Here is a 26,022-nt window from a genome sequence, read left to right on the forward strand (position 1 = left end):
AAACACAATTTCCAGCCATATGTAAAAAGAATTAATACATCATGATCAAGAAGAATACCAAGTTGCTTTAACACTCCAAAGTTAATAAATGTAACCCAAAAACAATACAAGAGAAAAGGGGAAAAACCCTGGAAACATCCCTGTTGCCCATCGACAGAACAGATAAATACCATGTATTGCTGGAATACAACTTAGCAATTACAACAAGGCAAAGGAAAAATCTGCTGATATATACAATAACATGGATGAGTTTCTAAAACATCACAGTGAGTGAAAGAAGCCTTACTCTGAAGAGTGCTTAGTATATGCTTCTACTTATAAATGAACTCCTACAACAGGCAACACTAGCCCATGATTAAAAACAAGAACAGTGATTGCCTCTAGGGAATGGGGCAGGGTGACAGGAGCCTGGATTACACAGGTTTATGTAGTTTATGCACATTATACTCTGTGATTTTTTTAAACCGTAAACAAATATTAAAATCTAGTTAATGATAAGCACACTGAAGTGTTTAGGGCTGAAATATTATTGAAGCCTGTGAGTTAATCTAAAACACATTTTTTTTTTTGGCTGTGCTGTGCAATGTGTGGGATCTTAGTTACCCGACCAGGGATGAAACCTGTGTGCCCTGAGTTGGAAGCGTACAGTCTTAACAACTAGACCATGACTTTTTAGGAAAGTCCCTAAAATATATGTGTTTTTTTAAAAGCTAGATTGATGAATGACTGTAGTGCAAGGAGACCCAAGCAGTCCATTCTGAAGGAGATCAACCCTGGGATTTCTTTGGAAGGAATGATGCTAAAGCTGAAACTCCAGTACTTTGGCCACCTCATGCGAAGAGTTGACTCAGTGGAAAAAGACTCTGATGTTGGGAGGGATTGGGGGCAGGAGAAGCAGGGGACGACAGGGGATGAGATGGCTGGATGGCATCACTGACTCGATGGATGTGAGTCTGGGTGAACTCCGGGAGTTGATGATGGACAGGGAGGCCTGGCGTGCTGTGATTCATGGGGTTGCAAGGAGTCGGACACGACTGAGCGACTGAACTGAACTGAATAGATGTCATAAAGCAAATACAGCAAAACATTAACTACTGTAGAATTTACTTGGTGGATATATGGTGTGCTTAGTCACTTCAGTCATGTCCGACTCTCTACGACTCCATGGACCATGGCCCGCCAGGCTCCTCTGTCCATGGGATTCTCCAGGCAAGAATACTGGAGTGGGTTGCCATTTCCTCCTCCAGTGAGAAAGTATGAAGTGAGTGAAGTGAAGTTGCTTAGTCGTGTCCGACTCTTTGCAACCCCACGGATTGCAGCCTACCAGGCTCCTCCATCCATGGGATTTTCCAGGCAAGAGTACTGGAGTGGGTTGCCATTTCCTTCTCTGGATATATAGCACTCACTGTATAATTCTTTTAAGATTTCTATAGTTTAAAGTCCAGGGACAGATCTTTTCAAATACAATGCCTTGCTACACTCCTTCAGACAAACTCTGAACAAATTTGAGGAAACAAATGGGTTTCCTCAAATATCAGAAACAGTAACCCCAGCTGTTTTAAACTTTTATTTCCTCTATGCTCTTATTATAAAAAAGGTCTGACGTATCTGTTAGCCTGTATTATGTTGATAGACTTTTGGGGTTGGAAGGAAGAGGCAATCATACTTGCTTACACCTATGAGTCCCAAATATTTAATACTCATCAACAGCTTTTTAAATTCCTTAAGCTTTCAGGGATTTTAGGTTGGAAATTTCTAATCTGGTCCAACTCCTCCTTTCCTGGGTATAACATGTTTATTCATCAGTAGTCTCTTCTCAAACCAGCATTATAATACACTACACTACAGTGTGTCTAATCATAAGGGAAGACAGGTGGAAGTCTCCCAACCTACGCACTGCCACAAGGAAAAGGCTGATGATTTTGAAAAATAAAAATGGGGCAAAGCGTGTACGAAGCAGTGCATACCTCCTGTTCTGCCTGATAAAGCTTGACAGTGATGTTCCTCTGGAAACCCACATCACCGGCGTCGTAAAACACCCCGAGACTCGTAATAACGATTGGATAGAGAACCCGGAAGCTCACGCTGACAACTCGGTCCTCAGACAGCCCTGATGAAGTGTCTTCCAAAAGACTGAATGCTTCAATCTCCTGATTCAGAACTAAGGAAGTAATAATGAGAAAAGGAGTTTTACACAATCAAACACAATCTTTTATTTTACCAATATGAAGTACGCTTGATAGCAAAATCTTGATTTGTTATATAATTCTTTCACAAATGGCAATACATTTTTAAAGTGCTTCAGAAAAAAAAAAAACTTATTAAGAACAAAATTTTCAGCCACATCTTAGCAAAATAATTATTAGAGGTACTTTAATAAACTTTTGCATATGCATATATGCCTCTGTATGTATAAACACTATAGGGGAGTATTAAAGATTGGATAAATGGGGAAAGGTTGGATAAATGAGGATATTAAAAACAGTACTAATTGCAGTCATAAATAATGAGTACATTTGTCTTGCTCTGCAAATTCCAAAAATCCTACTGCACGTTGAGCACTTTTTGTGATGTCGGGCAGTTATCACTGTACAAAAGTAACTGAAATCAATTCAAATAGCACTGAAAAACTAGCCATATAGTATTGACAAAGATAAACACATTAAGCACAGCATTTCTGACCACCTACTATGTGTCACATACCATCAGATTTAATCTTTACAACTACCCTCTGTGGTTGTGGCATTATCTCCAGTTTACAGGGTCGGAAAATGAGCTCCAGAGATGTATCTGATTAAGGTCACAGAAAGTGACAGAGCAGAAATCAAACCCATATCTACTGACTTCAGATTCAGTGCTCTTTCTATTCCCCAGAGTCTAATCAATGACAAAAGCATCCCTTTTGGGATGCCTTATGCCTTTCTCAGCTACCATAAATGAATCAGGATAGACTACATGAAACAGTTAATATGGCTGAAAATATCAATGCCAGCTTGAGAAATAATCTAAAAACTTATTTTAAAAGATTATTCTACATTCTTTGTATGTTTTAGAGCTATGATTTTCCAACTCTGCAGGTCACACAGGCCCTGATGCAGGTCCCGTTAAAAACATGTGCACACATACTCATATTTATAAAATATATATGCATTGTCAGTGTATTCAATATTAAGGTTACATTTTATTTTCAGATAAGCAGAAATTCTGTTTCCTTCCCACACTCCAGAGGATCATTTGGATCCCTACCTTAGAGTTCCTAGTGTGCTATTTTATGCTTAGTAGCTGCTCAATAAAATAGGATTAAATAGAATTGTTGGCTCCTATCCACTTACAAACATGAGCAGGTGGGAAAAAAGGAGGATACAGATTTTGTCATGGGTTGGGGCAAGCACTGGCCAGACAGTCTAGACTCCAAATATACTGGAAAATAACAAAAATTTTTCTCTTTAATATTTTCAGTAAATAGGATATCCAAAATGAAGCACGTCTATTAAAGATTATAACATACATATATTTATAAAATATACACATATTGTCAGTCAAGACATTCAATATTAATAAAGATTACATTTTATTTTCAGATACACAGAAATTCTGTTTTCTTCCCACACTTACCCAAATGATCCGCTAGGGTGTGGGAAGAAAACAGAATTTCTGTATATCTGAAAATAAAATGTAATCTTATTAATACCAAAATATTAATACTTAATACTTTAATATTAATACTTAATACTGTAAGTATTAATCTTAATACTGACAATACGTATATATTTTATAAATGAGAATATGTAAATAAAATTATAACCATCTAGAAAAATTATTTTCTATCTAAAACAAACGTAACTTGAACTTCAAGCCATCTGGACACAAGATAGCCTGCTGCTCCGATAATCCTATTAATCAAACTTCTATACATCCAGGGTATCATGATGATTAATGTTCACGATGACCTTAAGGTACTGAAATAAATCTAAATGCCATTTAAATCAAAGTGATAAAATCAGATTCTAAATACTAATTTAGCTATACCTATTTTTACAAATTGGTAACCTAAATATTATATACATGAAAACTTTCTATTAATGAAAATCTTCACTCCTTTACTATTAATGAATAACAGCACTTAAAATAATAGAAAGTCTGGTTAAAGCTTTCTTTAAATTTGGCTTGGCCTGGATTTGAATTTCAAATATAATCTGTTCTCTTACATCATCAGTAATACAATATTTTATTAGGTTCACGGTCCCTTTGGGACCTCAGTGAATGTTAAAGGGAAACATTCACTGTCACCCTCTCCCCAGAAAAACACAGTTATACGTAAAATTTTACTTACAATGTTAACTAAATTCATAGACATCCTAAGTAAGAAACATCTGTTTTACAATACAGACCTGAAAATATGGTCCAATTTATTTAAAAAGCTGATTACAACCCAATTTTATAAAAAGGTGGGTTTTTAAAAAAATAACAGTATTAAACACCAAACATATCCCAGAACTAAATACTTCATATGTATCAACTTATTTCATCCTCATGTCAGTCCTGACGGGGTAAGTATAATACTTTTCCCTCCAGTTTACAGATCAGGACACTGAGGTTGCAAGTTGTAAATAACTGTTTGAAGGCCATACAGCTAGGAAATGGCACAGCCTAGATTTAAAGCCAGGAAGCCTGACTACAGAGCCCTTACTCCTAACCATTACTCTGCTGCTACCTACACAGGCAAGGTGCACATAATCATACACATGTGACAGGTCTTAAAACACCTGAAGTCATACTCAGTAGATTCAAGATGTGGGGAAGTTTAACCTCCCTCAGAACCAGAGCTGAACATAATAGGAAATGCTAATAAATAAAGGTATAAAGTTATCACCTTCCTAAAATTGTTTCCCTGGCAACACAGAGAACCTAATTAGGACCACTTGTCTTTAATCTCATCAGAGCTCCCACAAATTTTTAACTGTAAAGAATAAAATAAAATTATTGTGTTTTCTTTCTTTCTTTTTTTATTATTTCTTTTGTACCTTAGGCAATAGTTCTTAGAGAAAGGTGATTCATAAGATCTGTATCAAGGCTATTATAAATCAACAGGCTGGTGAAATTAGCAGTTTTCTGTAAGTTTAAACTTTACTAACTCAGGATTTATCTACACACAAGGAATTTCCAGACGCGTGGGAACCATACTGAAAAATAAACTCTCCTGGATCCCAAAATCATATATATATTCATAAGGAATCTTCACAGACGCGCAAAGTGGTTAGTTTGTCAGAAAGGATGAAAGATAAATTTCAATGAAAGTTTGATTTTAGTCTGCCAAAAATAGACTGCTATACTATTTATCTCAACAACTCTTCCTTAACATCAAATTTGCACAGTAGCCCACCCACCCCTTAACTGCAGTTCCGCTTTCCCAAGTTTTCAGTTATCTACATTTAACTACTGTCCAAAAACATTAAATGAAAAATTCCAGTAATAATTCATAAGTTTTAAACTGCGGGCCCTTCTGAGCAGCATGATGCAATTTTGAGCCATCCAGCTTGATTCTGCCTGGTACGTGACTCATCCTTGTCCAGCACATCCCACCCATTAGTCACTCGGCAGCCGTCTGGGTTATCTGGTCAACCATCCACGCACTGCACTGCTTGTGTTCAAGTGATCCTTATTTTATGTCAATAAGGCCTCCAGGGGCAAGAGTGGTGATGCTGGCAACTCAGATGTGCCAAACAGAAGCCAGAAAGTGCTTCCTTTAGGTGAAAAAGTGAAAGCTCTCCACTGAATAAGGGAAGGAAAAAACATCATAGTTGAAGTTGCTAAGATCTACCATAAGAACAATAGTCTATCTGTGAAACTGTGAAGGAGGAAAAAGAAACCTGTGTTAATTTTGCTGTCACAATTCAAACTGCCAAAGTTATGGCCATGTGTGATAAGTGCTTAGTTATATGGAAAAGCATTAAATTTGTAAGTAAGATACTCTGAGAGACAGATCATACTCACATAACTTTTATTATAGTATGCCGTTACAACTGTTGCATTACTACTTACTGTTGTTAATCTCTTACTGTGCCTAATTTATAAATTAAACTGTATCACAGCTATGGAGGAACAGGGGAAAACAGTGTACATAGGATTTGGTTCTATGCAAGATTTCAGGCATCCACGGGCCGGGGGAGGTCTTGGAATGCATCTCCCGTGGGTAAGGGAGGACCATTGTACACGACAGTGGTAGGGCTAAGGAAAAGACTTACCTGGATTCGTGATGTTGAGTAGTTTGCAGGAATAAGGATCTTCCCTGTCCTCCACAGGCACAGTGCAGCCATGAGCACCTATTATGAACTTCACAAGGACACTGAGAGATGTGTTGGCATTAACATCAGTTACTGATCTGCACCTCGCCCATGCATGCTTCTTCATGCCCATTTCAGAGCTTTTACTTTGAGACAACGAGTATTTATTAGGATTAATTCTAACTTTATTCTTTTGGTCTAGCAAAAAGGGGGAACAGGCAAACCAGAAGTTGCTAACTGCCAAGTGACTGACGTGGAAGCCCTCTACCACAGGACAATATTAGGGCAAGCCTGGCCACCAGCAGACGCTCGGGCCGTTTAACTGCAAACTATGGTAAAGCCAACTTCTCATGCCCACACCTAAAAACTTGTCTCTATCGGTGAACTTCTTCACTCACTCCCTTCTCTTTCAGAAAGTGCTCCTTCTACTCAAGAGTAGCCTTTCTAGGCCAAGGCAGGGAACATGGGTTCGATCCCTGGTCCAGGAAGATCCCACATGAGTAGCAACAAGAGAAGCCAACGCACTGAGACGCCTGTGCACCACAACTAGAAATTAACTCCTGCTCACAACCAGAGAAAGCCCGCGTGCAGCAACAAAGACCCAGCACAGCCAAAAATAAATAAACAAAAATAATAAAAAAAAAAAGTAGTGTTACTATCCCAGGAGAGGACTTCTCCTGAGATCTTGCTTCACTAGCCACCTGTAACCCACAGCTCCTTCCCTACACATAATAAGTATAATGAAGTCCTGACATTAATTTTTATCCACCGTCCTTCCCTCCTTGTCCCCATCCTTTCTTTCCTTTACAGTGAAGTCCTACAAGGGAGAAACTAAAATTGCAGCCTCTGGTTTTCCCTTCTCATTGTATACCACAAAATTTTAGTTTCAGTACCCACCACGCCCACAGAGATGTCTACTACGAATATAACTAGTGATCTGCTGCTTGATCAACACTCCTTACCCTTCCCTACTTGGCTTTCCTGAGCCTGGAGGGTGCAGTTCTCCTTAGAAAGCTCTCTTCCTTTTTCACGTGGCCCTGCTCGGTGGCTCCCAGCTCTTCCGGCCCAGCCTGTCCACTGAGTGGACATCACCCCTGGGCTTTGCCCTTGGATCACTTCTCACTCAACTCACTCTTTTCCTTTGCTCTTTTTGGACATTTTTTTCTGGCCTCGTCACATAGCATTTGGGATCTTAATTCCCTGACCAGGGATCAAACCCAAGCCCTCTGCAGTGGAAGCGTAAAGTCTTAACCACTGGACCACCAGGGAAGTCCCTCCCTGGACAATATTTATTTCTAAGGCTTCAACCAGCTTGGGAGTGATTCCTGAATTAGCATCTCTAGCTTGGACCCATCTTCTAAGGAAAAGATTCACAAATTTATGGTACATTTTCAGCTCGACGGCCCCCAAACAGCTGTGTGCTACAGCCTGCTCCCACTGTGCCATGAGGGCCGACTATAAAATTTTCAAGAATTTTGTGAGCTGGTTATTAACCACAGATTTTATTAAAAATTAAATTATATAAACTTACAACTAAATGCATTATATTAAGAACAAATGATACAAATACTCAGATTCATCATGTCTTAATTATTTCACCATCATCTCTGCTCCTGAGGTTATGTTGTATCTGTGTGGTGGGGATATTACGATGCTATGCCACTGCTGATCTTCCCCAAGTCTGTGTCTAGAGACATATACAGCTTGAAATTGGCCACAGTGGTAATACTTACACCATGGAAACGAGCAAGCACTACAAATAAAGGCTGGATTTATTGTTCTGTTGACTGTCCAGACGTAAAGTGATGGAGAAAATGTTAGTAATTCAGATTAAACTTAAAACTTGTGGGTACACGTATAACTGATTCACTTTGCTGTATAGCAGAAAGTAATACTACATTGTAAATCAACTAGTCTCCCAATAAAGATTCAGTTCAGTTGCTCAGTCTTGTCCAACTCTTTGCAACCCCATGGACTAAAGCACACCAGGCTTCCCTGTCCATCACCAACTCCCGGAGCTTGCTCAAACTCATGTCTATAGAGTTGGTGTCATCCAACCATCTCATCCTCCAAAATAAAATAAAAGCCTTAAAAAAAAATGAAACCACACACCCAAAAATTTGTGGCCATTCCACAGTGAATAGTACAAAAAACTGAGGAAATACTCCTCCCTTGTTCAAAACCTATGATCTGATTCAGCAAGGAGGTCACTCACTCCATTGACTCAGAGTTCTGTCACGTACCACAGCTGTCATTTAGTTTTACACTTGAAATATTCATGCCAGAATTATGCTCTTGTCAACTGCAGCAACAAGCCCGCTATAGATACAAAAGTCTGACAAATGATGAAGACACTCTGAGAATCAACTGGCTAGATGAAGTCTGAGACTTTTATAAACATTAGTTTCTGTCAATTATACACTACACAGCCTTTGTATCAATAAAGTTTATAACAAACATATACATACAAATAAGCATGCTTTTCTTCAGATAGCCAGTGGATAAACATTTAACATCACACACCCGACTGCAGGTACCTCAAACTCAACAAATCTATAACTGAGCTCCTTTCTCATGAAACCTGCTCTTCTCATCTAGTACTTTTTGTCTCGATGTATGATTTCATTATTCTCCAAGTTAGAAAGCTAGCAAATATTCTAGCATTCTCTTTCTCTTTCTACGTTCAATAGCCTTATTTTCTTAAAAAGTCACCACTTTAGCTCAGCCCTTAGCAGTCCTTGTCTAAATGGGTCTCACCCACCCCTGAACTCTCAACACACTGTCTGGTTCCTGCCTGCTGCTGCTGCTAAGTCGCTTCAGTCGTGTCTGACTCTGTGCGACCCCACAGACAGCAGCCCACCAGGCTCCCCTGTCCCTGGGATTCTCCAGCCAAGAACACTGGAGTCGGTTGCCATTTCCTTCTCCAATGCATGAAAGTGAAAAGCGAAAGGGAAGTCGCTCAGTCGTGTCTGACTCTTCACGACCCCATGGACTGCAGCCTACCAGGCTCCTCCATCCATGGGATTTTCCAGGCAAGAGTACTGGAGTGGGTTGCCACTGCCTTCTCCGATATCACAGCACACATAACATTTTATTACACTACTACATCTATTTCCTTCTACTAAACTCCAAGCCCCCATAAAGGCTCGGGCTGTACTGGATTTATCTATACATAGCACACCACCTGCGCAAAGGATAATAAACACTTAAGAAACTGACAACTTACAGCTTCACTACAAAGGTTTTTAATTAAATAGAGTCCTTGAAATGTATGTGGAGTCTGGCTCCTTCAGTGAAATACAAGACTTGAAAGTAAGCCATAACCACAGAAATGCAAAGGCTTTCTTTTACTAACAGCCAATTATTCCAGAATACTTTTTACAAACTAGAATATAGCTGTTTAGAATAAAAGTATAAACAGAAATGAACAAATGTGTTAAATTATTGCAGATATTTACCGAATTTAAGCTACCTTAGTCTCACTAGATCCACAAAATTACTCTGCCCCAGGAAAAAGTATTGAGCTAATATCTATTTTTATATAGATAGCCCATCATTTTAATAAAACAAATCACCAAGCTTACTTAATTGAAAGCCCTAATGCTATGACAGCAAATAAACTATCGATGAGAGCCTGAATGTTAACTCTACTCATTATATGTAGCTCTCAATCATCCCCTCAATAGTTGTTGAGTGTCTTACTCTGCCAAGTTAGGTTCCAGGTGCTGGAAATATACCAGTGAAAAAAGCTGAAGCCCCTATGCTCATAAAACACAGTTTGTGGGGAAAGACAAAATTTGTAAATATACAACTAAGTATAATAAACATGCTAGCTTGTGATACATATCATAAAAGAAATAAGTCCAGTAAGAGAAGACAGAGTTGGAATGGTACTATTTAACATGGCACTGCCTGCGAAGGTGATATCTAAGCAGAGGCCTGAAGACAGTGAGGAAGTGAGCCGTGAGGACATGCGTGGAACACGGGCACAGGCAGGGAATGGCAAGTGCAAAGGCCCTGAGGCAGGAGCACACTGAAGGTGTTCAAGGTGGCCAGGGCAGGGGGAGTAGACGCAGGTAAGGCCAAGGCCACCTGGGACCTCACTCTGAGCAAGAAGAGAAGTTAGTGGAGGTGTATGAGCAGAAAAGTGGCATAATTTGACTATTTTTAAAAGGATCATTCTAGTTACAGTATGGAAAATAAAACAAGGGATCAAAGGTGGAAGCAGAAAGTTCAGACACAGAGGCTCCTGCAGTAATCTAGGTGAGGGGTGATGATGGCCTGAACCAGCGTGCTGGTTCTGATGGTGGTGCAGGTGGGGAGAGGCTGGATTCCAGATCCAACGGAAAGGGAACACTGAGAAGATACGCTAGTAGACTGGATGTGGATAAAGATAACACTGTACTATGAATTGCAAAAACCTATTTTTCTGATGCTCTGACATTCCCCCCAACAGGCTGTGAGCATCCTGCCCAGATGACCAGGTACACGTGGGTGACGAGGCTGGTCCTGCCACAGGTTTGCCCTCTTGCCACCCCCTACCCCGACAGTGACCTAGTGACATTCAAACACAGCAATGAAATGCCCTCACACCTGTTGCTTGTACTTTCCTCTCTGACCCCCAATAAAGGCACCTGCTGTTGGGTCTTCCCTCTCTTGGCTCCCCACCTGCTCGGGTGAGTCCGTTCCCTGGATGCTCCTCCTACTCGGTCCCCTGCACTGGGGTGTTGGACCTCTCTCTCTTAGACCTGTGAGCATAATAAATCCTTTAATCTCCTATGCCTCAGGAAATTCCCAGGGTAATTTCCACTGCTGTGTTGCAATGATCCTTCAAGACCCCACAAGGGCGACTTACTCCTCCATTCACAAGACAAACACCCAAGTTTTTGGTCTGAGCAACTGGGAGAGAAGGTCATTATTTTCTGAGCTGGGAAAGGCAATCAGAAGTGCAGGTTTTCAAGGTGGTTCTATAGCAGTGATGATTCCGAGGCCCTTCTATCATCATTTCGATCATGAACTAGAGAAACCTGTCTTGAAAAGGAATGGAAGCTGCTATGAGTAAGATAGGAAATCTATAAATTTCACTACTGGTGATGAGAAAATTCACAACCACAGTTCCCTCGTATACTACTCAGTCACAAACATGCCAGCTGTATACGATCCTGAGGGCCTTCTCTGCTTCTCAGTGACTTCACACAGCACAGAAGAATCTTCACACCACTAGGAGTCCACACTTCTCTGCCTCTCTTTCACTAGCCCCTCACTGCATAATCTTCAGAGGCTGCTTTTCCTGAGAAGACTAAGACCTTGGGCTCCTAACCAATAACTGAGCCATCTAATGCCAACACATGACATGCTGGTACTTCCCTGATGGTCCAGTGGTCCAAGAATCTGCCTTGCATTGGAAGGCACTCAGGTTTGATGCCTGGTTGGGGAACTAAGATCCCACACGCCATGGGGCAACTAAACTAAGCCTGTGTGCCACAACGCAAGAACCTGCACATTGCAACAAAAAATCCCACATAATGCAACTAAGATCCAACAGCTAAATAAGTATTTAAAAAAACAGATAAATCAACTGTACTCCAATATAAAGTCAAATTAAAAAAAAAAACCACAACAACACGTGACATGCTATCAAAGCTCAAGTCTGGAAGGGTGGCTGAGGAAAAGAGGATGGCAAACTATACAAATCGTAGACCACACACAGCTAAAACCACCACAGAACAGAAACAAACTAAGTGTCTCCCAGTGAAGTCAGTCCAAAGCATATTTAGACACAAATCCATCTAGTAGAAACTACTCTGGAACAGAACCTTTTAAGGACCATTCTTCTAAATAAAAGCAAAAAAAACCCCCAAAAGCCAATAAAGAAAAAGCAAACAAACCAACCACACTAGGTATCTATAAAAACTAGGTATGTGAACCACTGAATATGGAATATACTCCTCTCCAACTATCTTTTGGCTTAAAATCTTGGTTAAGTTTACTTTTAGGGCTCAACTACATGGAGAAAAAGCAAAATGAGATAGTCCTCTCTGCTGGGAAAAAGAGGCCACATATCTGAATTAATAGCTCTGACTATCCAAGAAGAGGTTTTTCAGAACACTCACTCAATATGGCAGGCAAGGTGTGAACTCAAGGAACCTACCGTTGACTTAGTGCTGGATGTTGTAGCAAATGCTTCAGCCAGGTGCTTCTTATCACATTGCGAAGCTGATGGTTATTGCGGGCTGACAGCACACCAACCACCACGTCATAGTGATTAGATTTCCACTGAGGAAATAAGGCCAACTGATCTAGAAATAAGCAACAATAAGCTGAAATGTCATGTCTCAATTACTGTTAAGTCCAATATGTAGCATACAAATGTTTATTACAAAATAATATATGTTGATGCTTGTAAAAAAAAAAAAAAAAGACAAATAAATACAAAGAAAAAAAATTTTAAAGGGCTCGTAACCTCACCATCCAGAGATATCCACTACTAACATTCTGGCGTAGCCGTTTTGTTTCCATACCTATATATGTATTTGTGCTCACACAGTACGTATGTCGGGCTTCCCTGGGCTCAGCCGGTAAAGAATCTGCCTGCATTGTAGGAGACCCCAGTTCAATCCCTGGGTTAGGAAGATCCCCTGGAGAAGGGATAGGCTACCCACTCCAGTATTCATGCGCTTCCCTGGTGGCTCAGCTGGTAAAGAATCCGCATGCAATGCAGGAAACCCAGGTTCCATCCATGGGTTCAGAAGATCCCCAGGAGGAGGGCATAACAACCTACTCCAGTATTCTTGCCTGGAGAATTCCCATGGACAGAGGAGCTGGTGGGCTACAGTCTATGGGATCACAGAAGAGTCGGACACGACTGAGCACCTAAGTGCAGCACAGCATGCATGTCAATTCTTAAAAACAAGTGAGATGTTTCTCATGAGAATCAGTTCAGAAGGTCAATGTGGCATAAACTGCACAGCAGTGAGCAGCAAGAGCCAATTAAGCCATAGTCAGAATCCTGGCTCTTTAGCTATAAAAGTTATTTAACTTCTTAAGCTTTAGTTTCCTTAAGTAGAAACAGGTGTAATAATACTTCTCATAGAGTTGTTGTAAAAATTAAACAAGATAATGTGTATAAAGGTCCTGGCTTGGTACCAGGCAAACAGCAGGCAATCAAGCAACTAACAACAACAAATTTGCTTTCAAAGGGGAAGCCACACATTAATATTGGTTACTAAGTCTGGGAGATAAAGCTGAAGGACTACCATGCTGCAAAGAATCAGAACCCTTATTTATGCCAATAAATTCTACAAGCAGCAAACATTTATCACTTAGTCTAAAGAGGGGAAATAGCATTTCTTTTTTTCTTTTACTTTTTGGCTGCATCCCACAGCAAATGGGATCTTCCTTGACCAAGGATTGAACCCACACCCCCCACAATGGAAGTCTGGAGTCCTAACCACTGGACTGCCAGGGAAGTTCCTGAAACATTTCTAGTTTGAAGGAAAAAAAAAAAAAATCAAGTGACAAGTCATTATTTTTACTGTCATATTTATGACTCATTTTCTATTGTCATTTAATGGACGAGATTACATTTTATAAATCTGTCCTCAGAAAAAGATAGAAAGATATTTTGTCCCTATTTATCATCAGCAGTTTCAAAGCTTGTAAGCTACAAGCCTATACATAGCTCTGATTAGGGATCCCATTTCATCTTTCTCCAGTGGTGAAAACTGATCCAAAATGTTTCCAAAAATAAATCATTGAAGGCCGGAGAGTGTTACTACATTAAACACAATGTTTTTGTATCCCATAGGATCTAGTTATTCAAAAGACAACAAAACTATGTTATTTCTTCAAGGGAGAATGATTTAAATGCTTATGTAAAATTAGCAATGACAACCCATTCCCTCCTCCTCCTTTATCAGAGAGACACTGGTAGTAAGTATATTTTATTGACAGCAGTGAGGCAAATGCAGTCACCCACACATAACTGACTGCAGAGCTGACATGCTGCCACAGTATCAGTAAGAAGCTATTCAAATCCTTGGGCCTCAGTTTCCTCATCAGAGAAGACTGACACCAAAAAGTCTTTAGATGCTCTATTTCATCTGTTTCAAAATGTCTTCTCAAAAGATTAAAAAGCTTTAAAAGATTAGAGGAAAATTTAAACGTATCCCAAATGCCTCAGTTATTGACATTGTGAGAAAACAAAGCTGCTGCACAAAAATCTCAACATAACTGAAACATCTCTTTAAATGCCAAACACCACTACCTTATTTTGGATCAGTAATCAAAATAGGTCTTTTATAGATGGATTACATGAGACATAATTCAACCTTTTCTTGATCGCAAAATCTCCTTAAAATTGTTCTCCGATCTCTCTTTCTCAACATTAATTCTAGCCGAAGCATCAACTCAGTTTCTTATCTTTTACTTGGACCTACAAGGGTATCCTAATGGTTTCACCCGGACCTCTTGAGATTTTTCTAAAAATAAATAGACAGACACGAAGATAACCATGTGGTATGTGAAAATCTCACGGATTACCGCTGTAAAGTACTTTTTGATCTTATTTCACTTCTCTCTGCCACTGCCAATCCTCTCTGCTTCTAATCCATGTCTAAGTTGCTTCTATTGAACTGTGTAACTTCCCATACATTTCTCTTTTTCTTGCAGAAGAGAAGTACATGTCAGATTTTCGCCTTCAGAGAACTTCTACTTCCAGGAAAACAGTTTTCTAAAGACTCAACCGAAAAACTCTGTTAGAACTAATAAATTCAGTAAGGTTACAGGATATATAATATACGAAAGTCAACTGTATTTCTATACAATATCAAACTATCAGAAAGAGAAATTAAGAAAACAATCCCAATTTTAATTGCATCAAAAAGAATAAAATACCTAGGAATAAACTTAACCAAGGTGGCAAAAGATCTGTACACTGAAAAGTATAAGATATTGATGAAATCAATTGCAAAACATAAAAACAAAAGATATCCCATGCTAATGGATCAGAAGCATTAATATTGTTAAGATGTCCATACTAGCTAAAGCAATCAACAGATTCAGTGTAATCTCTATTAAAATTTCAAGGACATTTTTCACAGAAACAGAAAAAAAAAAATCCTAAAATTTGTATGGAACCGCAAAGACCTTGAATAGCCAAAGCAATCTAGAGAAAGAAGAACAAAGCTGGAAACACCATACTGCCTGGTTTCAAACCATATTATAAAGCTACGGTAATCAGTACAGTACTGGCATTAAAACAGACACACACATCAATGGAACATTAAATAGAGAGCCCAGAAATAAACCCACACGTGTATGGTCCATTCAAGTACAGCAAAGGAGCCAAGAATACACAACGAGGAAAGGACAGTCTCTTAAACAGATGATATGGGAAAACTGGACAGCCACATGCAAAGGAATGAAACGGAACCACTAACTTACCACTATACACAAAAATCAACTCAAAATGGATTAAAAACTTGAATGTAGGACCATAAAAGTCCTATAAGAAAACACAGGCAAGTAAGCTCCTTGATGGTGGTCTTTGCAATAATTTTTTTAGATGTGACACTAAAAGCAAAGACAACAAAAACAAAAATAAACGAGACTACATCATACTAAAAAGCTCCTGCACAGCAAAGGAAACCATCAACAAAAAGTGAACAGGCAACCAACTGAACAGAAGATATTTACAAATCATATCTGATTAATATGCAAAGCACATAAAGAACTCATACAACTCAATAGCAAAAATCCACAGAATCCTAGTTAAAACCGGGCAGAGGATCTGAACAGACATTTCTCCAAATAAGACATACAGCCTGCTGTCAGCTACGTGAAACGGTGCTCAAAATCACTCATCATCAGGGAAATGCCAATCAAAACCACAATGAAATCTCACCACACCCCCTGGCACAGCTATTATCAAAAAGGTAAGAAATAATAAATGTTGGAGAGGACGTAGGGAAGAGGGAACTCTTGTGCACGCACTGTTGGTGGGAATGTAAATTGATGCAGCCACTATGAAAAACAGCATGGTGGTTCCTCAAAAAATTAAAGATAGAACTCCCATTCGAGCCAGCAAAACCACTTCTGGATATTATCTGAAGGAAATGAAAACTTCCACTAGAAAAGACAAGAATGGAGATGATATGCATGATAGTGAACATGGGGATGCTCACTGCAGCATTATTTTCTATAGTCAAGATATGGAAGCAACCTAAGTGTCCACTGATGGGTGAATGAAGAAAATGTATTCTTTACACACAATGGAATGTTACTCAGCCACAAAAAAGAAGGAAATCTTGCCATTTGCAGCAACACTCAAGACCCTGCGGGCATTATGCTAAGTGAAGTAAGTCAGACAAAGACAGACTAATAAAACAAAACACCAAATTCATAGAGAACAGATCGGTGTTCACCAGAGGATGCGGGTAGGCAAAACGGTAAGAGGTACAAACTTCCAGTTATAAAATAAGTAAGTTCCGGGGTTGTAAATACAGCATGATGACAACAGTTAATAATACTGTATTGTAGAGAGTTGCCTGGTGGCCTAGTGGTTAGGAGACCAGGCTTTCACTGCTGGGGCCTTGGGTTCAATCCCTGGTCAGAAAACAGATTCCACCAGCAGGGCCAAAAAAAAGCAAAACAAAACTGCATTGTATTTAAATGTTGCTAAACAGAGTAGGTCTTCAAAGTTCTCATCAGAGGAAAAAGAAAACTGTGACTACGCTGGTGACAGATGTTAACTAAATATATTATGGTTAGCTATATATATTTCAGGATATATACATGTATCAAATCATTCAGCTGCACAACTGAACTGAGGCTTGTTAGTCAATTATACCCCAATTTTAAAAAGAGCCTGTGGTTTCTTCTACCACATGCCACCAATGTGTATCAGTGCAACAGATCTGTGAATACTGTTACACAGTATAAAACTCAAAGGGGACAGCTGCCTGGCGGCCCCGGGGTTAGGATTCAGTGCTTTCACTGCTGTGGCCCAGGTTTGACATCTAGTCAGGAAACCAGTATCCCGGCAGGCTGCATGGTGCAACCAAGATTAAACACACACACAAACCCCTCCAAGTGGATGCTGTGTAAGAACGCAGCCCAACTTCTCAGTCCCCTTCTCTATTTTTCTCACCTCTGCTCAGTGTTCCAAGCATAGGGTAACTTGTTCAATTCTCATGTCTGAAAATTGGGGGAAAAAAAAAACCAACCCAACCCAACTAAAAAGTAAACATGGGCAAAAAAAGATAATTCACAGAAAAAGAAATGTAAAGAGCCAACACATCTACGAAAAACAGTTCAACGTCACTGGAAGCCAAGTTTGAATGACAGCAATAAGACACGAGTTTTCTCTTACATTCAAACTGACAAATATCTTCTTAAATGACAATGCCCTAATGATGGATATTTTGAAACAGGCAGTTGTTACCAGGAAAAGGCTACTTTCCTATGCTGCTGACAGGAACGTACTCCGGTATAATATTCTACAGGAAATTTCCCCATGATACATCAAATACCTCAGAATTCTGTAACTTTTGTCCTTAGCTAAAAATACATTTTAAAGAAATAACCGGTGATGCATTAAAAGATCTCTATTCATCACAGAGTCATTTCTTAATAATGAAAAACTGCAAACTACATGAATACAATGGACAAGGCACTAGTTAAATAAATTATGGTGTATCCACATGCCAGAATACTACACAGCCACTGACATTATGCTTTAAAGAAATCATTAAATATTGTTCTACATCTTATGAAAAGAAGCAGGTTATGAGATCTATGTACATAGAGTGTGTTAGTCGCAGCTGTGTCCAGCTCTTTGTGACTCCCTGACTGTAGCCCGCCAGGCTCCTCTGTCCATGGAATGCTCCAGGCAAGAATACTGGAGTGGGAATTTCCTTCCGACTGGAGCCACTTCCTTCTCCAGGGGGTCTTCCTGACCCAGGAATCAAACCCAAGGCCCCTGCACTGAAGGCAAAGTCTTTACCACCTTAGCCACCAGGGAAGCCCTATGTACTATATGATTCTATTTACATAAAGCACATAAAGCCGGCAAATCTCTGCATTAAAGATTAGGATCCTGTTACCACTCCTGGCCATGGGAGCACAAAGGAAGCTTCTAAGGTGTTGGCAGTTTTCCTGTCTTTAATTTGGGTGCTGATTAACTGGGTGTATTCAGTTTGTATTAGAAATGGACACAGAACAACGAACTGGTTACAGACTGGGAAAGGAGTACGTCAAGCCTGTATATTGTCACCCTGTTTACTTAACTTCTATGCAGAGTACATCATGCGAAATGCTGGGCTGGATGAAGCACAAGCTGGAATCAAGATTGCCAGGAGAAATATCAATAACCTCAGATATGCAGATGACACCACCCTTATGGCAGAAAGTGAAGAGGAACTAAAGAGCCTCTTGATGAAAGTGAAAGAGGAGAGTGAAAAAGTTGGCTTAAAGCTCAGCATTCAGAAAATGAAGACCATGGCATCTGGTCCTATCACTTCCTGGCAAATAGATGGGCAAACAGTGAAAACAGTGGCTGACTTTATTTTTCTGGGCTCCAAAATCAATGCAGATGGTGACTGCAGTCATGAAATTAAAAAACACTTGCTCCTTGGAAGAAAAGCTATGACAAACCTAGAAAGCATAATAAAAAGCAGAGACATTACTTTGTCGACAAAGGCTCATCTAGTCAAGTTATGGTTTTTCCAGTAGTCATGTATGGATGTCAGAGCTGGACCATGAAGAAGGCTGAGCACCGAAGAACTGATGCTTTTGAACTGTGGTGTTGGAGAAGACTCTTGAGGCTCTCTTGCAGATCTGCAAGGAGATCAAACCAGTCCATCCTAAAGGAAATCACTCCTGAATATTCACTGGAAGGACTGATGAAGCGCCAATACTTCAGCCACCTGATGCAGAGCCGACTCACTGGAAAAGACCCTGATGCTGGGAAAGACTGAAGGCAGGAGAAGGGACAACAGAGGACGAGGTGACTGGATGATATCACTAACTCGAAGGACCTGAGTTTGAGCAAGCTCCAGGAGATGGTGAAGGACAGGGAAGCCTGACAGGCTGCAGTCCATGAGGCTGCAAAGTCGGACACAACTGAGTAACTGAACAACAAACTCGGTTTGTGAAATCACATCGAGTTTACATTTATGTGCACTTTTCTGAATATACATGACATATCAAAAAATTTTAATACTAAATAATTCCCCAAACATGTTTTATGTATGTACATTCAAAAACTGCCCAGTATAGATCATTTTCTTTCATTTTTTTAAAAACTAATTTCAAAATTTTCTATAAGAAGCGTGTTTTACTTTTGTAAGTAAAAAATTTAAATCATGGTATGTGAATGGACGGTCTATGAATCACAAATCCATTCATACTTTGCCAGTTTTATCCTCTTGATCCATTCCTTTAAATTACTGAGCACTTCCTACATTCACTGCCTTAGATGGCAAACATATAGCAATAAACAAATCTTCATAATGTCAAGAATCATTAAAACTACACACAAGCTCCCCAAAGGCAATGATCATTTCTCTTCTTTAGTATGTAGGACACCCTGAGAGTCTGGCAATCTGCTAGCCTCTGGACTGAAAGTGGACATTCAAAATTTTATTAAAGACCAGTGGAGATAGAATTCAGAACTGAGTGTTCAAAACAAGCTCACAGATCCTTAAAATTGAGACTGAAATTTCCACTCTTATATGATTGCTCTCAGATGACATCAACCACAGATAGGCAGAAACCTAGAAAATGAAGAAAACATGTAAGTTCACCACAGATCTGATGATCAGGACAATCATTATACACACCAGCAGTACGTTCTCACCAATTTCAGATGCCAAAAAAAACACCTCACTAGCATGGGCATTAGCCTCCATCAAACCACCACTCCTCTCTAACATTCACGAAGTGTTCACCATGAATCAGGCACTCTTCTGGGTGTTTTATTAACAGAATCTTCACAATAACCCTATGAGGTCATCATCTTATAAATAAGGAAACAACAGAAGCACGGAGACAAGATTAACATTTAGGGATCATTTCAGATGAACCAGCCCTCGGCGAAACTGCTAAGCAAGCTCAATTTGTCTTTGACCTTCTACTTGCCCCATGTCAGTTTCCATTTAACAAACTATGAATACCTTGAGAGCTGAGACTAAAAACCCAGCGCTCTAAGGATTTGTTGAATGGCTATGCTTCTTTCCTGTCTTGGTTTCCTTCTTCCCAAATATCCTAGAGAGAAAAGACTTCTTTTGTCACATCATTTTTCTAAGTTAACTGCTAAATTAATTCCTGCTAAGGCACAACCCAAAAGCAGTACGTTAAAACCGAGATATCCTGTATCGTTATTCTCCAGCTCAAATGGCTGTCTATGCCTCCACGGTCCTCTCCTCACCCCAGGTGTGTGGGATTTCACAACAGAAGAGCTGCTTGCTCTTCATCAGCTATTCTGACCAGGTCTCACCTGTTCAAGGTCATTAGAACAGCGTGCCTGTGTGCTAAGTCGCTTCAGTCGGGTCTGACTCTTAGCGACCCTATGGACTGCAGCCCGCCAGGCTCCACAGATTCCCCAGGCAAGAACACTGGAGTGGATTGTCCCCTCCTCCAGGGAACCTTCCCGACCCAGGGATCAAACCCGCGCTGCTTAAGTCTACTGCATCGGCAGGCGGGTTTTTTACCACATTAGAACAGCACCAGGCACTAACCCACCTGACTCAGTGCACTCAGGTTCCTGCCCAACTGTGGCCTCAAACAACCTCCCCGACCACTCTACTTAACACAGCAGCACACCATTCTCTGTCCTCTTACGCTGCTTTATTTTTGCCACCACACTTATCACTCTCCCTTATGACATTTAATAATTACTTTCCTACGTTCTGTCTTCCCTTCAAAACTGTAAACTGTATGAGGGCAGGGACATTATCTTGATTACTGCTTAAATTCCACACCTACAACAGGAGTTGGCAGTGAGAGAGCTCTCAAACATCTGCAGAGTCAGCTCTCTAAAAGTTAGAGAGCCTTTTTTAATATTCAGGGGAGATAAACCTCCCTTTTGAAAAATACTGCCATGACTTAATGAAACTGAAGACAAAGAGGCAGAAAAGAGAACAAAAACGAAACTTAAAATGTAAACACCAGGGACGAATACTAACGAACTTTTGGGTTCTCTCTCACTTTAGGCTTAAGGGATAAGGGCTGAAATGTAAAAATGCTCAAATGTTTTAGTTTGAACTGGTAATAACACAATGAGAAAAGGATTTGTGGGAAATTTTAGCAATTGAGATGCTTCTTTTGTTTTTAGTTTCAAAAGTACCAGAAGTGCAAAAGGGACAGTTAGGACTCTCCAAGGTTTCACTTAGATTAAAATACTCTATTTACCATTTGACTGGATGTACAAGATCCATTTAAAGTCAACGTTAACTTACACACTAGTACTGAACTCCTCACTGAGAGCTGTGTCCCTTTCCAAGGTCTCCTTCCTAATTTCCTTAATCTAGCCTGGTCTCACAAGACGGCAGATAAGGCACCATCAAAACTAATGGAGGGGGGAAACTTAACTCTGAAAAAGAAAAAAGTTGTTTACAAAGTTACTTTTAATACTTTGAGGTGAGCCCACAGGACTTTAAAAAAAAAAAAAGGAAGGGGTAACTCCCTCACCCCCAAGAGTGGTCCAGGGAAGACTGGCTACTTGAGTGGAAGGTACCACAAGAGAGACAAGAGAGACCCAGTGCAGACTCAGGGCAAAGGGCTGCCATTGGGGCTGGGAGCTGTGAGCACTATGAGAAAATGCGAGCACGGTGGGACTAGCTCCAGGAACAAAGACAAGCATCAAGAGGGTTGGATGCGAAGTCATAAAACTTACAGAACTGGAGCAAATAATTTTTTAACACAAAAGACCCCAAATAGCCAAAACAATCTTAAGAAAGAAGAACAGAGCTGGAGGAATTAGGCTCCCTGACTTCAGACTACATTACAAAGCTACAATCATCAAAATAGTATGGTAGTGGGACAAAAACAGACACACGCATCAGTGGGAACAGAGAGCCCAGAAATAAACACACACACTTATGGTCCATTAATCTATGACAAAGGAGGCAAGATGAGACAATGGGAAAAAATCTCTTTAGTAAGTGGTGCTGGGAAAATCGCACAGCTATATGTAAAAGAACAAAATTAGAACATTCTTTAACACCATAAACAAAAATAAACTCAGAATGGATTAAAGACCCAATGTAAGATTCAGTTCAGTTCAGTCGCTCAATCGTGCGTGACTCTTTGCTACCCCATGGACTGCAGCACGCCAGGCTTCCCTATCACCAACTCCCGGAGCTTACTCAAACTCATGTCCATCGAGTTGGTCATCCTCTGTCATCCCCTTTTCCTCCCGCCCTTAATCTTTCCCAGCATCAGGGTCTTTTCAAATGAGTCAGTTCTTCGTATCAGGTGGCCAAAGTATCGGAGTTTCAGCTTCAACATCAGTCCTTCCAATGAAATTCAGGACTGATTTCCTTTAGGATTGACTGGTTGGATCTCCTTGCAGTCCAAGGGATCTCAAGAGACTTCTCCAACACCACAGTATATAATCTTACATATAATTTAATGTAAGATTAGATACTATAAAACTCTTTGAGGAAAAAACAGGAAGAACATCTTTGCCATAAATCACAGCAATGTTTTTGGACCCAACTCCTAAAGGAAATAAAAGCAGAAATAAACAAATGGGATCTAGTTAAACTTAAAAGCTTTTGCACACCAAAGGAAACCACTGACAGAAACAAAAAGCCAATCTACCAAATAGGAGAAAATATTTACAAATGATATGACCAATGAGTGATTGACATCCAACATATATAAACAGCTCATATAATTCACCATCAAAAAACAACCTAATTAAAAAATGGGCAGAAGAACTGGAGACACTTTTCCAAAGAGGAAATGCAGATGGCCAACAGGCACATGAAAAGATGCTCAACATCCCTAAATCATTGCTGCTGCTGCTAAGTCGCTTCAGTCGTGTCCAACTCTTTGCGACCCCATAGACGGCAGCCCACCAGGCTCCCCCGTCCCTGGGATTCTCCAGGCAAGAACACTGTCCCTAATCATTAGGGAACTGCAAATCAAAATCACAACGAGATATCACTCCACACTTGTCAGAATGGCTATCATCTAAAAGAATACAGGGTTTTTGCTTGTTTATGGACCCTAAAAGATATTTAGGTCATAAATATCCCAAGTACACTCTAAAAATAAATTCCAGTAGAGCTCACTCATCAAACCAAAAAAAAAAAAAAAACTTGTAAAATACAAACACAATGAATCTTACAGAGCATTTATATATATATACACATCTATATATATAGTGCTCTCTCTCTCTCTCTCTATATATAGCACTTTTTCCTCAGGTCCATTTACAAAAGTCTAAAAAAAGAAAACAAAAACAAAATCCTAACCTGTTAAGTTAAATGTCCTGAAATGCTGCACTTTCATTAAATCATTTAAATAGGATCTTAATTCTATTCAGGTCACACAAATAGTCTTTTCAAAGAGCTTGTAGCTTGTCTAAGAGAAAAGGATTTTAAGAGAATGTTACCAGAATAAAGAACTCCAATTATAACAATGAGACTACTTTGAGGATTGCCAAATTAGTTTCTATACTTTCTACTTCTAAGTTAAGGCACAGAGCCATCTCAAGATTGCAAATATTCAATTCTAATCCTTAAAAATACTGCACAAGCAAACAACTGTCTTGGGAAGAAGTGGTAAGAAAAAAATTCCCAATGGAGTTAAAAACCAAAACGACTATTATCTCATCTTTACAACAGCCTTCCAGGCTTCTTTAAATAATATGTCCTAGGGCAAGCCCTTAAAAAAGAAGACAAGAAAAAAAAAGAAACCTTAAGTCTTAGGAGCGGTGGAATTCATTAACAGCAAATCCACCGTGCTGTGGGCAAAGCACTCTATTTATCAGGCTGTGAAGCGAACATGAACAAAGGTTTTCCCACGAAAGAATAACTTTTAGAGCAAACGGTTAACATAAGTAAAGAACTCGATACTTTCGTGTATGTTTCATTAGCAGGCTTTGCAAAGGAAACTCCCAGGAGCAACTCCACTCGGAGCCATTCCCTACTTCATGCCTAAATTTGTTCAACAGACTTACATCAGAGTTTTCAAAAAATACAAAGTACAGTACATTTTTAAAGCAAACTTATTCCTTAAAAGCAAAACCCAGCCACCTTTTAAAACACGCACAAACTTGATCCCTGGCCCGAAGACCTCAAAGTCTTGACCGAATAAGACCAACAACTTGGGCAGGAAAAAAGCAACCTGGTAGCCCTGCGCTGGGCTGAGCAGCTGCCGCTCGGGGCAGAAGGACCCACGGGGCTTTGCTCCCGGGCAGGCGCCGGGCGACCCGGGCCAGGCCTGGGGACAGCCGGAGGACCTGCTGTCGCGTGCACCAGCCTTGTGGCCATTGAGAAACGCGGGGAGGTGGGAAGCGTCCTCAAGTTTGCCCGATGTTAACGCCCCGCGGATAAAGAGGGTTATTTGTTTCATCTGCGGAACTTCGCGTCGGGCCGCCCTCCCCCCAGTCCGGGACCCGCGGAGGAGGCCGCCAGGAGTCTCGGAGCCGGCCTCCCCGCCTCGGGGCCGCCCGGCCCGGCCCCAGGTCCTCACCTGCCGGGCCAGCCCCCGAGGCGCGGGCGGGCGGCGGGGAGCGCAGCCGCAGCCAGAGGTGCAGCGCGGCCCCGAGCACACACGGGCACAGCAGCACCAGCCAGTTTCGCATTGGCCGCCCCCGCCGGCTCCACCTCGCGCCCCCGCCGCGCGCCGGGCTCTCCCGCGTCCCGGTGGAGAGAGAGGGGACCTGCAAGTCGGGAGGCCCAGGGGAAGCGGCCAACTCCCTCACGACCACTCCGGGGACACCCGCCCTCGCGCCCGCTGCCGTCTAGGTTCCTCTCGGCTCCAGGGCCCGCGACTCACGTTCCTCCGACCGCGGGCGGCGGAGGATCAGCCGGCTGGAGCACCGCCCACTCCGCTGGGCCTTCCCCCAGCCCCGCCCACCTTTTCTCTCGCTTGCCCCGCCCCCTTCTCTCGCATCCCCTCCCGCTCCCACCAGCTAGCCGGGAGTCGAAGTCCCGCCCTGGGCTCAAGCAAGGAGTGGATCAATCATCCCGTGGCTGAGAAACCATATTTCCCATAATCCCAAGAACTCGCTTCCGTCACTCGGCGGTCGCAAAGGCGAAGCGCGAGGCCCCACATTGAGCATGCGCAACCTTCCTCGAGGCCTACTGCCCCCTGATGGCCAAGCCGAGGTAGTGCTGGGCCACCCAGGACTCCGGGACCGCCTTTACCCAGAGAGGGAAACACAGCTGAGGTGAAGTGTGCTGACAGCCTAAGGTGTAGAGGCGATGGAAAGGAGGACTCTTCCTTTAAATCACACAGGGCTTCCTTCTGCCGAATGCTAGTCTTGTGTGGGCGATGGGATCTTGCTGACGTCTCCTTGGCGCAGAGATCGGGGCGAGGCAGTCCAGTTGCCGTCAGCTGTGAATCATCCAGTATTAGTCCTGGTGCAACGTGTACCCGGCTCTTTGCCCTGTCCTGTCCTCTAGGAACTCCGATGACTAAGATCGCGCCTAGGAGTTAAATTGTGGAGTACGAAGGTGACGGTCCAATCGAGGGTAAAATTCCACTGCCCCGGTTTCCAACT

At 41.2% G+C, this 26,022-nt stretch overlaps 1 protein-coding gene across 5 annotated transcripts in view; it reads right to left on the reverse strand.

Annotated features, from left to right (window-relative positions):
• The window catches only part of B3GALNT2 (beta-1,3-N-acetylgalactosaminyltransferase 2), a 66,091-nt gene extending 40,760 nt beyond the window's left edge, over window positions 1–25,331 (reverse strand). For 2 of the 5 annotated variants that reach the window (XM_027530941.1, XM_027530942.1), the window contains exons 1-4: window positions 24,990–25,331; window positions 12,436–12,583; window positions 6,246–6,430; window positions 1,968–2,161 (exon numbers count right to left, since the gene is read on the reverse strand). In XM_027530941.1, the coding sequence (XP_027386742.1) occupies window positions 1,968–2,161; window positions 6,246–6,430; window positions 12,436–12,583; window positions 24,990–25,101 (639 nt within the window). In that variant the 5' untranslated portion in view covers window positions 25,102–25,331. Of the gene's footprint in view, window positions 1–1,967; window positions 2,162–6,245; window positions 6,431–12,435; window positions 12,584–23,767; window positions 24,600–24,989 lie in introns of those variants that run through there. The other 3 variants (XM_027530938.1, XM_027530940.1, XM_027530943.1) reach the window with 3 other exon arrangements.
• Between the last annotated feature and the right edge of the window lie 691 nt (window positions 25,332–26,022).

The sequence above is a fragment of the Bos indicus x Bos taurus genome, chromosome 28 (assembly GCF_003369695.1).
Source record: "Bos indicus x Bos taurus breed Angus x Brahman F1 hybrid chromosome 28, Bos_hybrid_MaternalHap_v2.0, whole genome shotgun sequence".
Classification (NCBI taxonomy): Eukaryota; Metazoa; Chordata; class Mammalia; order Artiodactyla; family Bovidae; genus Bos; species Bos indicus x Bos taurus.